Source organism: Lissotriton vulgaris, chromosome 7, assembly GCF_964263255.1.
Source record: "Lissotriton vulgaris chromosome 7, aLisVul1.2, whole genome shotgun sequence".
Taxonomy (NCBI): Eukaryota; Metazoa; Chordata; class Amphibia; order Caudata; family Salamandridae; genus Lissotriton; species Lissotriton vulgaris.
This window is the reverse complement of record NC_141695.1, coordinates 1,624,606,707-1,624,622,936: the sequence shown is the minus strand read 5'-3', so window position 1 is coordinate 1,624,622,936 and position 16,230 is coordinate 1,624,606,707. Positions and strand designations below refer to the sequence as shown.

The 16,230-nt window shown below is 41.1% G+C and overlaps 1 protein-coding gene across 1 annotated transcript in view; it reads right to left on the bottom strand.

The window, feature by feature from the left end:
• Positions 1 to 9,816: 9,816 nt before the first annotated feature.
• FITM2 (fat storage inducing transmembrane protein 2) overlaps positions 9,817 to 16,230 on the bottom strand; it is a 30,554-nt gene continuing 24,140 nt past the window's right edge. Inside the window, exon 2 of the mRNA XM_086932566.1 lies at positions 9,817 to 12,362. Within this exon, the coding sequence (XP_086788692.1) occupies positions 11,750 to 12,362 (613 nt within the window). The 3' untranslated portion in view covers positions 9,817 to 11,749. The remainder of the gene's footprint in view (positions 12,363 to 16,230) is intronic.

Here is a 16,230-nt window from a genome sequence, read left to right as displayed (position 1 = left end):
GAAACAGGCCAAACTGTCAACGTCGAACCAGGCGGAGCAGAAGTCGCAAGAGAAAAAACAACATCGATCGCTCAGGCAACCAGGAGCAAAAAACCCTCATGATCAACATATCTAAAACGAATTTATCTCAATTACAACTGTCTACTCTTGAACGTGGTACTACTTTCGTTCCGACACACAACACCTCTGAATTGGAAACCGAGATATGCTTATACAAATTCATGCGAACTTTAAGACTTCGACACTTCTTTACCAACGTGTGTCCTCCTACAAACACGTCTGCACAACATGCATGTAAAGATTTAAGAAGCAAAAGCACATTTGTGGCCTCAGTAAGTCACAAAATATTTGACTCTTTTGAAACAATCACTTTGAATTCTATCAGAGAAAATTTCAAAAAACCCAATCCCAAGTACAACAACTTCAAATTCAGGGAATCGTGAGCACTAAATCAAATCGTCAACAATCCAGACATTACGTGCTGTAAAGCAGATAAGGGTGGTGCACTTGTAGTCATGGACAGCGATTTCTACAACACAAGTGTAAGTGACCATGTCAGTGATATGGGCTTATATATGAAACTACCCAGTGATCCCACTGGGGTTTTTGCCAGTACACTCAAAACCATCCTGGATAAAGCTCTAACAATGGGCACGATTACAGACAAAGATCACAAATATCTCACACAATCTCATCCAAAATGCCCTAGCATGCATATGCTTCCTAAAATTCATAAAAACTTGAACCATCCACCGTTCCGTCCTATAGTTTCAACAAAAAACTCCATCCATGAGCCCACTGGCAAGTTCATTGATTTATACCTACAAGACATTGTTAAATCCATGTCAACTTACCTACGTGACACAACTGATTTCCTGAACCGTCTTCAAAAGGTCACTATGGAACCCGGCAAACCACACACCTTGGTAACCATTGACGTATGTGCTCTGTACACATCGATTCCACACAACAGGGGCATTGAAGCCATTGAATCTTTCTTACTCAACCATCCGATCGATGACGACTTGAAAGTTCTGATACTTGAACTCATACAGTTTACCTTATACCACAGTTATTTCTCCTTCAAAAATGAATACTATCTCCAGCTCGTTGGAACATCAATGGGAAATTGTGCTGCTCCCAGCTATGCTAACTGGTTTATGCACCGTATGGAACTCGATCACATCTTGAGCCACAACAAATGGATTGACAACATTCTGACCCTATGGAGATACATAGATGACATTTTCCTCATTTGGATTGGTGAACCTGATGAAATTCCTGAATTCTTGAAATACATCAACACTCTGGATGATCATATAAAGTTCACACATACCATCAGCCCCCACAGTTTACCATTTCTGGATGTACAGGTGACACTACTGGATAACAAACTCACAACCAACCTATTCGTTAAAGCCACGGATAGAAACAATGCTCTAATGTTCACCAGCTGTCATCCCACCCCACTCAAAACACATTTGCCATACTCTCAGCTATTAAGGGCTAAAAGGATTTGTTCAGAATCAGAATCCTATGAGAGATCGGAAGAAAAGATACTCCAGAGATACAGGGATAGGGGATACCCTGAGGTTACACTGCAAGCAGCCAGAAATCGTGTAGCCACTAAGACTCGGTTGGATCTCTTAACTACACACACCAAACCCACCGGTGAACAGAGACCAGTCTTCGTATCTAAATATTCAACAAGAAGCAAGGCAATCAAGAACATCATCCTAAAGAGTTGGGACATGATTCGTTTTGAACCAGACTTTCAGGGCATCTTTAATAGCAGACCACTTTTTGCATACCAGAGAGCTAAGAACATCAAAAACATTCTTGAGACTGAACCTGTGGATCCTTCTGTAAACTATTCAGGCACAGTACCGTGCCTCAACTGCAGTCACTGCCACAATATAATTTCAGGCAACACCTTAAACCATCCATCATCAGGGAAAGCCATCAAATTACGGACCACCGCCACTTGTGACTCTAAAAACGTGGTATATATACTTAAATGTCCCTGTGGACTGCCTTATGTAGGCAAAACTGAACGTAAGATCAAAGTTCGCTTGACCGAACACAAAAGCACAATCAGAAACAAATCAATCAAAGCACCTTTGGCAGCTCACTTCACTACACATCAGCATAACGTGAGTCAACTGAGGTTCCTTGTATTGGAGGTCGTTCCGCTGAGAACAGGCGTTGACAACAGAAAAATACTACTCCAAAGGGAAACCGTTTGGATCAAGAGACTTGATGCTTGCCAGCCGAAGGGCCTTAACGACAGACTTGAATACAGTTGCTTCTTGTAATGAGTAGTTGTCTCATTGTACATATATTTCTGCACCTGCATGTCCATATTCCACATTTCTGTTTTACATCCAGTGTTTAACTACCCTATGTTCCACTACCCTTTTTGTTTACTCATCTACCTTGTCTTTACACAGTTTATATCCTCTCTAACTGGTCATTACCCTTTCTTTTCACACTTTAGCCCTCAACCGGTGATTATCCTTTTGGTAACCCTTCTCCCACCTCTGGCCCGTATTAGTCATTACTCTTTTGGTAACCCTTCTCCCACCTTTGGCCCGTATTAGTTCACCTTCTCTTCAGGATTCATTCTATTTCCTTTCCTTTCCAGCTTTCTCACTACTATGATGCATAATATCGACTCTTTTTTAGGTTTACATTGGTACCTACAGTTCAATGAACAATGTTATTGACCATTCCAAGATGGCCGCCAATATCGCTTCATTATGTTTTTTCTTGTATGTAAATATACACAATGTTAGTGTATCGGATTTATGATGACTATGACATTACAGTATTTCATTAGGCCACGGCCATTGTCATGTTTCTTTACCGCTTCTTTACACCATCTTTATATTATCGGCATGTCTACAACGTTACTAACACTCACGGAAGTCCGTCGTTTATGTTTATTTTTTTGACCGCGTATTTACTTTCGCGTTCACTTTGACTGCATACTAACCCTCGGCAACCCTGTATGGCATGCGTTGCTGTACTGAACACTTGGTATGTCTTTTTGAGTTATTTTGACTGCCACCCCCACGTCCGTTTCACCGAGCACACTACCGTTTTTTCTGGAATGCACGCTGCTATGGGACATCACACACGGTAGACTGCTTCCGTTTTGCCGGCTCACTTGAGGTTGTTTTTAAGTTCACAACACACTTATTGGTTGTTTCTGCTACTTTTCTTTCGCCATTTACACGCTTGGCTCCATTCCCACCGCGCATTTCACTTTGTAGAGACTTTCTTCAGCTTTCTCAGTTTCCTTTCATTATCGGAATATGCATGTTTAGTTTTATGCTTTGACCATACTTATTCCTCGTGGTTGTTAGCTCCCCTTCCTGACATCAGTATGTTCACTTACAGATCTTTTGCTACCCCCTGACGAAGGGCTCCGCCCGAAATGCATAGGGATGATGCATTGATCAATGGATGTTGTTTAAAGTACAATTGACGCATTGCTTCACGAATAAGTCACTATGATGAAATAATATGTGACTCACCAATTAAATGAACCTTCAAAAAAGAACACCATTGTCTACGCTTGTTTGATATGTGTGAAACCTCGTGATGAGATTATAATTCAGGAGTTCTTTTGGAAACAGTGCAGGCAGTCCTTGCACTCTCCCTCTTTAGTACAAGCAACAGTCCCTACCGGCCGGAAGGGACTATTTCCTGGCACCCTAAACTTTCAACCACTTAGTTTACATTATTTACATTGATGAACATTTTCTACTACGAGTGCCGCCATTTCCACATTGTTCTTGTTTGTCACCTTTTAGTTGACACACCTCTTGGCATTTGTAGCTCTAAGGCTATAGCAGAGTTATCAGAAAGGGGCTCTGGGACATGTGTTACAGAAATCTTATATCTGCCAGGAAGAAATCAATACAGGAGAAGTGCCCATGTTTTTTATTATGAAATGTAAAATCCAGAGGGCCACCCGAACTTCTTCTCCAGTTATCTATCAGTCCTAAGTCCTTCATCAAAACTTTAACAAGGGAACCCATCTTTGTAGTGACTACTCTGCCCCCATTAGATCTTTCCAGAGCGGGTTTTAAAAGAATATTAAAGTCACCCCCCATAATAATACGAAAGTTAGGTTGAATCAGAGGACTATAAAAAGTATTCAGAGGTCCCGCATCACCTATATTCGGACCATAGTAGCCTACAAGGGTAGACCATTCATTTTGAATTTTAATAGCACCAATGATCCATCGCCCCTTAGGGTCTGCCTTAACATCACCTGGAGTTGCTTTAGTCGAGTGCTTGATAATCCAAGCCATTACTTTAGTAAAGCAGATTTGTAGGGTATGGATAGGAAATTCCATCTACCTCTGCTTGACACGAATCAAGTCCCGTTCGTCAAAGGTTAAATGGATTTCTTGGAGAATAATACTGTCATACTTTGATTGACTCAGATATGAAAAATTCTTCTCGGTCTACTCAAAACCCTAAAATATTAACGTTCCACATTAGTATTTTAATAGGAACTAAAGAAGAGATTAAGATTGTATCTGAACCACAATGCAAAATGTTGAGATGTCACAGACAGCCAGCAAGATAGTTGCTCAGTAACCACTCCATTTTTCATTTACCATACCCTGTGTAATAAACCAATGAGGACTTTTTTTTTCTTTTCTCCCTATTATGCTCCCCACTAGGCTAAACTCAAAAATAACTTCCTCCAACTGTGCCCCTCCCCCCCCCCCCCGGGGACCCTCCCAAAAAAAAGCTTGGGCCTGATAGTAACCACCCAGTAGAGCCCCCCCACCCCCTCCACCCCCCCCCCCCCCCCCCAGACAATACTTGCGCAAAGAGGCAGAACAACAAGTTATCCCTGGGCCTTAAATTGATCTATAAAGAGCCCCACTTGCTTAGGCTCTCTGAAATTAAACATTTTATTCCTCCACATAACTTTCAGAAGAGCAGGGAACCTCAGCTGCACTGTTGCACCTAAAGATCGCAATGTTGAAATTAACTTCCCCAGTTTCCATTGTCTATCCTGTGTTATTCTAGAAAGATCCGATCTAATCCAGAACAACCAATCTCCCTTAGTAAAGGAGCCAGCTTTGAGTGCAATGGATATAACGCATTCTTTAAAAGAAAGGTTTTACAATTAACCAGGATTCTTCAAGGAGTTTTCCTATTTGGGTTATTTGAGAAAGGGTCTCTATGAATTCTCTGAATGTCAGTTTCAAGGTCCAAAGAATCAATGGTCGGAATAAACTCTTTTAAAAGGTCTATACAAAAGCTTCAGATGTTTTCACCCTCCAAAATCTCTGGGACATTGAGAACTTTAATGTTATTTTGTCTGCTGTTGTTTTCAAAAACTTCAATTTTGTCCAACATAGACTTTTCTCCAGCTTTTAATGTTTGAATCTCAGCTCAGTTGATCTCTACTTCCTTATTCAGGGCCTCAACGGAGGCTTCCATCAGACAAATCCTCTCTGTGATTGCGGAACTTTTTACCTCTAGTACTTCATATGTATCCAGGATTCTAGCCTGGCGCATGGATAAATGTACAGAAGGTAGTTGCCATATCTACTAATAGTAATTATGGAAAGTCAAAAGCTTCCAAAGCACTTTTGAAAGGCAGAGCGGACGATTTGTTATTGGTAGTGTTGGCTTCCATTAAGATCTCACGCTAAAATTCTATTCATGTCTGTATCTAACAATGGACAAAGGAAATTAGAAAATAGTACTCGGAGAATGGATCATGCGAGTTGTTGGAAATGGTCCTTTTTGAAAGGTTATCCCCAAACCTTTGGCTTTTTCCTCCCATTTTATTTCCTGACCTGTGGTTGTTTGCTTTATAACTCTGGGCACTTTACCAATGCTGATCAGTGCTAAAGTGAATATGATCTCTGTGTAAATTGTTATTGTGATTGGTTCTCCTGGATTGGCATATCGGTTTTACCAGTAGGTCCGTAAGAAAGTGTGCCTGCGCTGGTAACTCAAATGCTACTAATTGGCTTGCAACACTGATTGTGCCACCCACATGAGTAGCCCTGAAAGGAGGTACGCAGTGCCTGTGAAGTTTGTTAACTGTCATGTCGACTTGGCAAGTGCACCCACCTGCCAGGCTCCACCCTTCCCTTTTCTTACACATAGGACACCCCTATAGTAGGCCATAGGTACGCCCCTGGGCAGGGTGCAGTGTATGTGAAAGGTAGGACATGTACTGGTGTGACTAACATGTCCGGATAGTGAAATACTGCCAATTTCGTTTTTCACTATTGAAAGGCTATCCAGCCCATGGGACAGAATTGGGAATGCTTTGTAACATTTTACCAGCATATCTTCCCATAGGGATAAAATAGGAAAATTGAGTTTAGTACACCTGAAGTCAGAATGTAATAACACATCTTTTAGTAAAGAGGGTTTTTAAATGGTGTGTTTATAAATACCACTTTTAGAAAGTGGCTATTTTATTGTTCAACCTTCTTATGTGCCTCTGCCTGTTGGTGGATTGACTGTCTGGCTTTGGAGTCACAGGGTCAGGGGTGGCTCCAGGAGTCTGGGTGAGTCAGCACTAGCCTGAATCGGCCTGATCTGCATTTGGAGAGGTGGGAGGAGTAGCTCCTGTATCGGAATAGGGCTGTGCCTGCCTTCCATAATGCTGGCTCCGCCCTCCTGCTGTATGTCTGCAGCCAAGGCTCACACTAACAAAGGATGTTGTAGTGCACTGGCAGAGGGCCCCCAGAACTGTTTTTAACTGGGCTCAGAGCCCCTTGCACAAAGAGAACAAAGACATTTTAGGGTATAAGTATCAGATCAAAAACCCCTGAACTTTAGATCCTTTCCGGAATTCAAGAGGAACTTTTGCCAAGAAGAAGAGCTGAAGAGACTAAGGAGAAGTACTGCCCTTGCTGTGTGTCTGGGGTTGGCCTGCAGTTCCTGTTTCTGCCAAGGAAAGGAGAAGGACTGTTGCTGTGTGCTGTGTCCCCTGCTTGAAGAAGATCTCCAAAGCACTGAAGTGAGCTGGCCTCTTGTTAAGAAGTCTCAGGGACACAAAGATGTCACCCTCAGCTCCACTGAACTCTGCTGTTGCAAGTTCTGAACTGCCCTGGGGTGCCTGTGCCAGTTTTGGGCCTCTAGAGGTTGTTGCTGCTCTTTGGGAGCTGGAAGAGAGAGTAGACTCAAATAACTGCAGAAACAGACGCATTGCTCTTCTTGCAGCTGTTTTTCCAACGAATCTTCGGGACGCAAGAAGAATTTCCACGCATCACTGTGCCCCTGCGAAAGCGGTTGCAGGGACGGTCATCGCTGCAAGAATCAACGCATCGAGGGATCGCGGCTGAAGAGGACAGACGCAATGCCGCCGCATCAGACGCTGATGCATCCTGAAGATCCATGCATCGTACTTGTGCAACACGCTTCCCTGACACATCACCTGCGGACCCAAAACGGCATGAAGAATCGACGCATCACTCCCCATACAGACCGAACTCGACCCAACTCGTCCTCTACTGTCGCATCGCCTCCTCAGGGTCTCAGGAGTGTTGCATCTCTTTGTTTTTCCGACGCTGCGGCTGTTTGGCTTGGTGAACATTTACGCTACCACAGGTACTTTAGTGAAAAGTCACGCAACCAGAGTTTTCTAGGTGCAAGTTCTTGAAACCTTTTGAAAGTCATTTTTAACTGTGTATGTTGGAGTTTTGTCGTTCTGGTCTTGTTTAGTTTAGATAAAGATACTTTCTTTTTCTAAACTCGTGTGGTGTCCTTTTGTGGTGTTTTCACTGTGTTACTGTGAGTGTTGGTACAAATACTGTACACATTAACTTTGGGATAAACCTGTCTGCTTGTGCCAAGCTACCAAGGGTGTGAGCAGGGGTTATCCAGAGTGTGTATCCCCCTTACCCTGACCTGAAGCAAGGGTTCCTATTTGGACAAAGGTACCTACCCTCTGCCAACTAGGGACCCCCATTTCTAACACGAGTCAACAAAAAATGAGTCAAGACCAAAATATAAATTTATATTCAAATTTTATTAAAAACATTGCTAATTGATAAAAATAACACAAACATGAGCTGCAAAAAACATTAAGTGACAAAATGTTTTCACTGTCTATAGAATAAGAATCATACTGCAATATTTGCTTGAAGCAAACAAGATTGTTGTCAAGCCCAAAGTGAAAAGTAAAAAATATGATGAAACCTTAGTTATGGTTACTTGTAAAGCATGACTATTATCTGAGAATGTTCAAGCACTCTAGTCTGTGGTCACATCGAATTTCAACTGACAGTCGATAACTTGAAGAGTTAATTGGTACAATCAGCAAGTGCCACTATATAAAATGATTAATGTGCACAGGAATATAAATCCATATAATAAAAATTACTTTAAAACAGGATTAAAACATCTAAAAAGATGTATTTACTTAATAGTAACCCACATTTTCTTTTTTAGGCCTTACATCGAAGCTGTACAGATCCTCACTTGGTATGAACTAATCGAGACAATATAAATAATACCATATTATATGAAATAACTCTGAAACATTTATCGTAAAGAAATCTTAGTATATACAATGACAATGTGTATAACACTTAAGTTTATCACAAGGGTTTATAGCACATATGCAAAACATTTGAGTATTTGTAAAGTGCACGTTCAACGGTAGGTATCTTGGCACTGAATAACAGATGTTTGTTACCAAACTCAATGGTACTTATTTTATCGATCGCAGATGAATGAAAAGTTGAGCGGACCCGACGGGAGTTGTACCTGTGACCATGAGGTCAAACACAGGCCCCTGCAGTGGACATATTAATCCACTGAGCCATCAGACTTCAGTTGCAAATGATGCCAATGAGCTGCAGAAATTTTATAAACATGGTTCCAAAGGCAATTGAGCAACAAATAAGATTACTTCAAGAACACAGCCTTTTATATAGACTCAAATTTATCTTGATGGTTTAAGAAAAAACATTCATTTCAAGAGGCTTACTCTAAATATATTCTAGAATGTATTAGAAAACTCACACACAACACTTTTTCTATAGAACGTTAATGTAGCAGCATCCTATAGCAATTAGAGTCTACAGATCAGTTTTATTATTTTTGTTCGTCAAGGTTTCCAATTACAAAAGGTATTACTAAAATATATTTTAAAAATGGAAATCAGTTAATTACTTGCATCTGTATACTTTTGCAAGATTTTTCAAAACCATTTACAAAGTAGTGTTATTGTTTATACGTGGAGCTTATTTTAACACATTTCTAAACTCAAGCATATCAGTGCTAAATAATAACAATAATACAGGTGCATACAAAACAACAAAAATTATTCCCATATTAAATATTGAAAAAATGTTGATATTGGAAAGTACGAGTAATTAGTCTTCTATAGCGCACTGGATGGTACTGTCACACAGAGACAGAAAACAAAGCAGAGGCAGTGCTATAAAGTTGCTAACACCAGTTTTTCGGGAGCTTCAATTTTTAATTCATTAATTTTCCCCTTCTGAGATATACAATTATGAAATGCTTCAGCATTTAACAATTGTATTCAACTCAATCATTTTGCTAACAAAAATGTCATAACAATAAGCAAATAGTAAATTGCATACTGAATTATTTTACACAGGTGATAAAACACATGAATAATGAACAAGGCCTAAAAGCTGGAAAACATGATAACTGATTTGTACAGAGTTAAGGGATCTCATATTTGCTTCAAATACATAAATAAAAAGAAATATATATATATATATATATATATATATATATATACACACACACACACACACACACACACATACACACACACACACATTTTACATAATAGTATAGATTTTATTTGGACAAATAATTTAATGAAAATATAAAACTGAAATATCCCCGCCATGCAGCAACATTTTCCTATGATTGATCTAAAGCCCACTGCTGTGTGTGTAGTACACATCCAGAGAGTCAATTAAATATCTTAGTTCTCATGGTGAGTAATATAACATTTTAAGGGCCTGCACACAATTCAAATAATATTTCAGAGGTTTTGCGTGTTGTTGTTAGTGCTAAATGTCACCAGATGCCCTAACTTAGCAGTTGCTTACTTTTAAAAGTACACGAATAGCAGAAAAGAATGTAGATGGATCTTTAATTATACCAAATACAAGACAGTAGTCAAGAGAATCATATGGCACATAAGAATAATTTTCATGCAGTCTGCATATGGTCTCCATACTCATATTAGCCCATCCAAGTCTCTAGCTGTAGACTAGCTCATTTATATTAACTTCATTTGGCCTGTGCTATTTTCAATTAATTCTACCACTTATCCAGGGAAATGAATTCACGTTCTCAATCTCTTTCCAGAAAAAAATATATATATATTTTGGAATGCTAAACAAATCCATCATTTTCTCAGTCCCCTTTTAAGAGTCCTAGTTCGAAAGGAAAAAATCTTGCCATCTTCAATATACCTATTCTTGTTTGTAATCAGCATGTTTCCAGATCACCCACCTGACTATCCTTCAAAGTACAAAGCATACATAACATGTTTGTACCTTGCCCCTAATGCCATAAAATTTGCTCAATTCATCATTTAATCCTGGGTTGAACCATATGAACATTTTAAATAAAAAGGGTTTCATAAAAATAAGTATGCAAAACAGCATTACACACCACACCATGGATTCTTTTGGAAGTAGTACCTGGTCCTTCCTTACAGAGAAGTTTTTTGTATGTCAAACCATCGTCTGTCTTTACTTATATCTTACCTCAACTCATTTTAATTTTGGATGTCCAATCACCTCTCACATAATACAATTGTACCATTTCATGATTACATTTTTTACCAGATGAAATAACTTTATTTTACCAACACCATTAGAGATTTGTATCTCATTAAGGATGCACTCCGGGTCCAGACATCTTTTTATTTAGCTGCCTTAATTTTATAAATGCCCTTTCCAACACACAGCCATCATTACAATTTTAAGCATTGTAATACCGTACAGATACAGTGATCACTAAGGGCATCATTACGATACCGGTCGGACTCCCGCCCAACGGGCACCGTAGCGGAAGCGGGACCACCCGACAAGGAATCAGTGGTCCCGCTGTCATTCAATGTTAAACATATTTTGATGTTTCTTTGAACAGATTCTTTAGATACTTTGTTGGGTTTTTTCCAAAGAGGGATTCACGAACTAATTACCTTGAAAACTGATTATATTAGAAGCTGACCATTTTGCCTGGGGATCATGACGAAGGCCATTTTGTAAGTAGGTTTTAAGATTGAATTGGCATCATGCATATGTAACTGATCAAGCAAAAACTGTGCACAAACATTCATTCTATATCATAGACATTTTTAGAGTAGAGTATTTGCCAATAACCTTTTAATTGTCCTAAATGTTATTTAGGAGGCAAAGTTCACTATACTTCCAAATTAAACTTAGATGAAAATTGCAAAATCAGGCTACCCATGAGAAATTAAAAGATGAAAACTCCAATATTTGTATTCACTGATATAATTAAAGATGCTGCACTGCCAAGTAACCACTTGTTACCCTAACACTAGTGTTCAATTTTAAAAATGTAACTGATGAAATACTATTAAACAAAAATTAAAAAGGACTGCAATCCAACACGGGAGAATGTGCATGATTTTTCATTGGCAAATATTTTGTTAATACGATTTTGTCAGCTAATTTGCAATAAAGCTGGCTAATATCCAATAAGACCAATAGGAAATTAAAATGTATCACTGTTTATAATGTTTTGACTTTCTGTTAACAACTGTATTTTTTGGTGGAAGACCAGGGGAGTATGGTAAGGTGTACCAAGACTTGTATGTACCATACCATCCTAGCAAGCCAAAGGCAGTTCCAAACAATTTTTGATCCACTTCGTGAAAATACAGAGCAGTGCATAAATACATCCAAATAAAAATTAAGGACAGTATACCTAAGAAAACAAACAAAACACTAATTAGGACATCAATCTTTCGGTTTCGGTCCAGCTTCAGGTCGTGTATCACAGTTGTTTCTTCTAAAATTAATAGAATACAGTATGGAAGCAGGAAGGAGTGTCCTGAAATATCAAATCCATACCAAAAGCCACCACCAATTATGCATTCTCTCCGGCTTCCTTGTTCCAATACAACTTCGAGAGCTGTTGAATTGTAACAATTTCCAGTTAAGTTTTCGATGAAAAGAAAAAACTGAGTACATGTATACCAAACAGCTGTTCCAACAAGTAGAGAGGTCATTCGCCGTAAAACATCCTTAACGTTTCGTGTCAGAGAAAAATTTGTGGCAGCAATGAAAGGCAAAAGCAGGCATAACGTCCAACCCCATGCTAGTTTGACAAAGTACCTGGCAGGAGAATGGGAGAAAAACAAAGTAAATTATTATCTCAATTGCTATTTGTGTGAAATTGCATTATAATCAAAAGAGAAAATGGTGCAATAATGTTACAATTAAGTTGTTATCCTGGTTTTAATTATTATCATAATTAATTAGTGAACTTATATGCACTCTTTAAAAATCCTCCTATAGAAGAACAAGCCTTAATTGAAGGAAGCATTTGCAAATACGACAAGCATTGGCATAGCCAATAGGTCTCACCTTTGGGACCTTATAAGTGTTTAGTTCTCAAGCACAATATCCTTGGTGCAACAACATCAACTGTTGCATAGCTAAACACTTATAAGGTCCCAAAGGCAAGACCTATTGGCTATGCCAATGCTTGTTTGCTATGGAATTAAAATGATCATATTATATAATATGAGACAGTAAGGCAGCAGGGATTATGGAAAGCAATATAAACACCCAGGCCAGTGCCTTGTCTGGCTTTAACCCCCATTGCAGGGAATACTTTTACTTGTGGCTGAAGGTCAAGCCAGTAGCCTCAGCCCTGCCAGCCCATGCCAGGGTACCGGACGGGGAGAGAGGGTAAAGCAAAGCCCTCTCAGCCCAATGGTAACTGTGCGCCTGCTGTAACTCCTTGCTACCTAGAGAACTGAAGCTCCCAGGAGGAGCCAGGCCTTCAGGAAATGCATAAACTCTGCTGTTCAGATTCCGGCCTTCAAAAAGGAATGCCTCATGGCACAATCCATTGTTGTTAGTGCAACTAGCATGTGGGACTCCTTAACACCAAAACTACATACCACCACTGCATTTCAGATCTTCAAAACTGAGCTGAAAGCCCTTCTGTTCTCCTACAAAGACATTCAGGCCAGCTGTCCCCTTAACCTACCTCCAGGACAATATAGCCTTCCAAGACTGCGTCCTACTACACTACTCCTGCCTCACCTTACCTAACCTGCTGCTACTATCTTCACCACCCGCCTCCCCTGCCATCTGTATATAATGTATGCCTCTGTAACGACCGCAACGAGCAAATGTAGCTGTTTCGATCCGCCACTTTCTGCCTTTGTAATAATTTTAATTAGCAATTGTTTGTAACTTAATGAAGCAGGGAGATCTGTGTAAGAAATGCGGTTTGGCGTCTTTTCTCTGTGACGCCTGCCATTGCACCACTGTAATGCTCCTCCGGGTCTCTCATGACACCTCGGGACAGAAGCCAGACGTAAGCGAGTCAGTAAAGAGTGGAAAGCTGGCCCCACCAGCATCCACAAACCCTAGGTTCAGGCCTTGCCACATCATCATTAACTGCCATTGGTAAAAAGAAAGGCTCCAGATCTTGAAGTCAGCTATAAACATTGTATTTTCATTACATCTCTAGTCATTTAAGTTCTTGCCACACGGTTGTAGGCCTCTCTTTGACACTGTCAAGATCTGAGAATTAGTCAAAGAGTAAATTAAACAAACATTGACAAAGTCAATGCGTGTAACCTTTGAATAGGCCATTGCATCTGGCACCGTACCTGGAGATGCGGTGTGTTTATATGAACAAGCAAATAAAAAAGCATTAACGGAGACAACAACAGTCTTTTCTATAGTGCATGCACAAGGATAAAACACTGCAGAAAGTATGCCTGCGCAGAGAACCTTCAGACAGGAAACACATGCAGCACAAAATGACCCACAGGAATACAGATGACAGGCATGCACGCACTTATGTTGTTTGTGCATGTGCATCTGTGTCTGCATGTGAACCTGTGTCTGAAGTCCTGCAGTTCCTCCGGGGCACAAGCAGGCATCCACTTCTGTCATTACAGCTGATCGCAGCAAAAAGACAGAAGTGGATGCCTGCTTGTGCCCCGAAGGGACTGACATAAAAAAACAAGCGTGATGCGCCTCGCGCTGGCAGCAGGGGGGAGGGAGAGACAAGGGGGCCTGCGCCCGCTTCCCTTACGGGAACGAGCGCTGACACAATAGGTTTGCAATTTAATTACAAACATATGGTGTCAGCGCTCGAGCCTGTAAGGGAATAGCCACACGTGCACGCGTTGCCATTGAAGGCAATGGAACGCGTGTGAGAGCGCCATGACAGATTCAATTTTGTAGGGGTGCATCATATTTTAATTTAATGGTTTTGTAAAGCGCGTAGTAACTCCGAAGAGCATCCCAGCGCTGATCTGCTTCTCCAGGGGTTTTAGCCAACTAGTGGGATTATATTTGCGGGAAAAGGAAGGTCTTTAAGGTCTTTCTGAACTGGAGATAGTTCGGTTCTGTCCTAAGTTTTCGGGGTAGCTGGTTCCATCTTTTCGCCGTGTGAACCGAGAAGCGACGGCCACCGGTCTTGGCTTTTCTCACTCTAGGGACTGCAATGAGATTTTCTGCATTGGACCGGAGATCCCTCTCTGCTTTGTAAGGGATTAAAAGTTCTTTCAGAAGAGGGGGACCGTTGTTGTTGAGTGTTTTGTGGGCCAGACAGAGGGCTTTGAACAAGACCCTTTCTCTGACTGGGAGCCAGTGGAGAGAGTTGAGGGCTGGCCTGGCGGAGGATCTTCCAGGTGTGCCCGTGAGTAGGCGGGCTGCGGCATTTTGGACTTTCTGCAGTGAGTTCAAGGTGGCTTCAGGAGCTCCCAAGTATATAGCGTTACAGTAGTCTAATCTTGCCAGGATTAGACCCTGGATGAGGAGCCTCCTTGCGGTCTCTGGGAGCAGGGGAAAGATCTTCCTGCAGGCTCTGAGTAGTCCAAAGCATGTTCCTGCGGTTCTCTTTGCCTGGGTTCTAAAACTCATGTCCTTCTCAATCCACACACCAAGGCTCTTGACCTCTTCCTTGGGTGCGGGAGGGTCCCCTAGGCACCTGGGCCAAAGGTGAGGTGGTAGAGAGGGCCCATTGTGGCCCATCAGGAGGATCTCAGTCTTGGACCCGTTCAATTTTAATGAGGAGAGATTCATCCATCGGTGGACTTCGGAAAGGCAGCTGTGGAGGTCGGATGGGGCGTGGTGAGGGTGGGAAAGGGTAACGACCAGCTGAGTGTCGTCGGCGTAGTTGATGACTGACACGCCGTACGAGCTGACCCTCTTCTCCAGTGGGGCCATGTACACGTTGAAAAGTGTAGGGCTCAAGGATGAGCCCTGTGGCACTCCACACCGGAGGGGGATGATGGATGAGCAGCATATGCATGAGTAGTCAGCACCTGCATCTTTAGGGGATTCATTAACGGAGTTAAATGTAACATTAGGATAAGAATTAGAGTGCTAGATAGAATGGTGTTCATTAATTGCTAACACTGTAGTGCCTTAAATAAATCATGATGGTGTTTAACATGGAAATGTAATCACATGTGAAGTTTGCATTAACAGAAATGTGCTTTTGAATTAGAGATGTGCCTTTAGATGATTGAAATAACACTGGCTAGGCAAATGTATTTTCCTATTAGAATGATGCTTTAAATGATGAAATTGTAATGCTCACGTTATATTGTTAGTGCATTTAAACGTGCAGAGGCATAGTATTTGGTGAAGTCGTAGAAGCCTAGCTGATTTTCTTACATAGCAATAGTTGGAGAAAACTATTTCTTTTGGGAAAGGCTGCCTTCAGTGAATGTTGAATTGCAACATCGAGTATGATTGGAGCTGTTCTCATGCGCTTCTTTTTGCAGGTGCAAGGTCAAATAGCTCGTTGGGTAGAAAGGCCCATTGTGTAGTGAGTTAGGATGGTAGGCACAAGTGCGGAGGAGCTGCCAAGGAATTCGGGAGTGCAACATTTAGCGGAGAAGGTGTCTGGGACCCAAGGACGTTTCAACGGACGCTGGTGGAGAGGTGCCATGCTGGAAAAATCCGAAGACCAGCACCTGCTAGAGGGGCGTACCTGAAGGTGTGT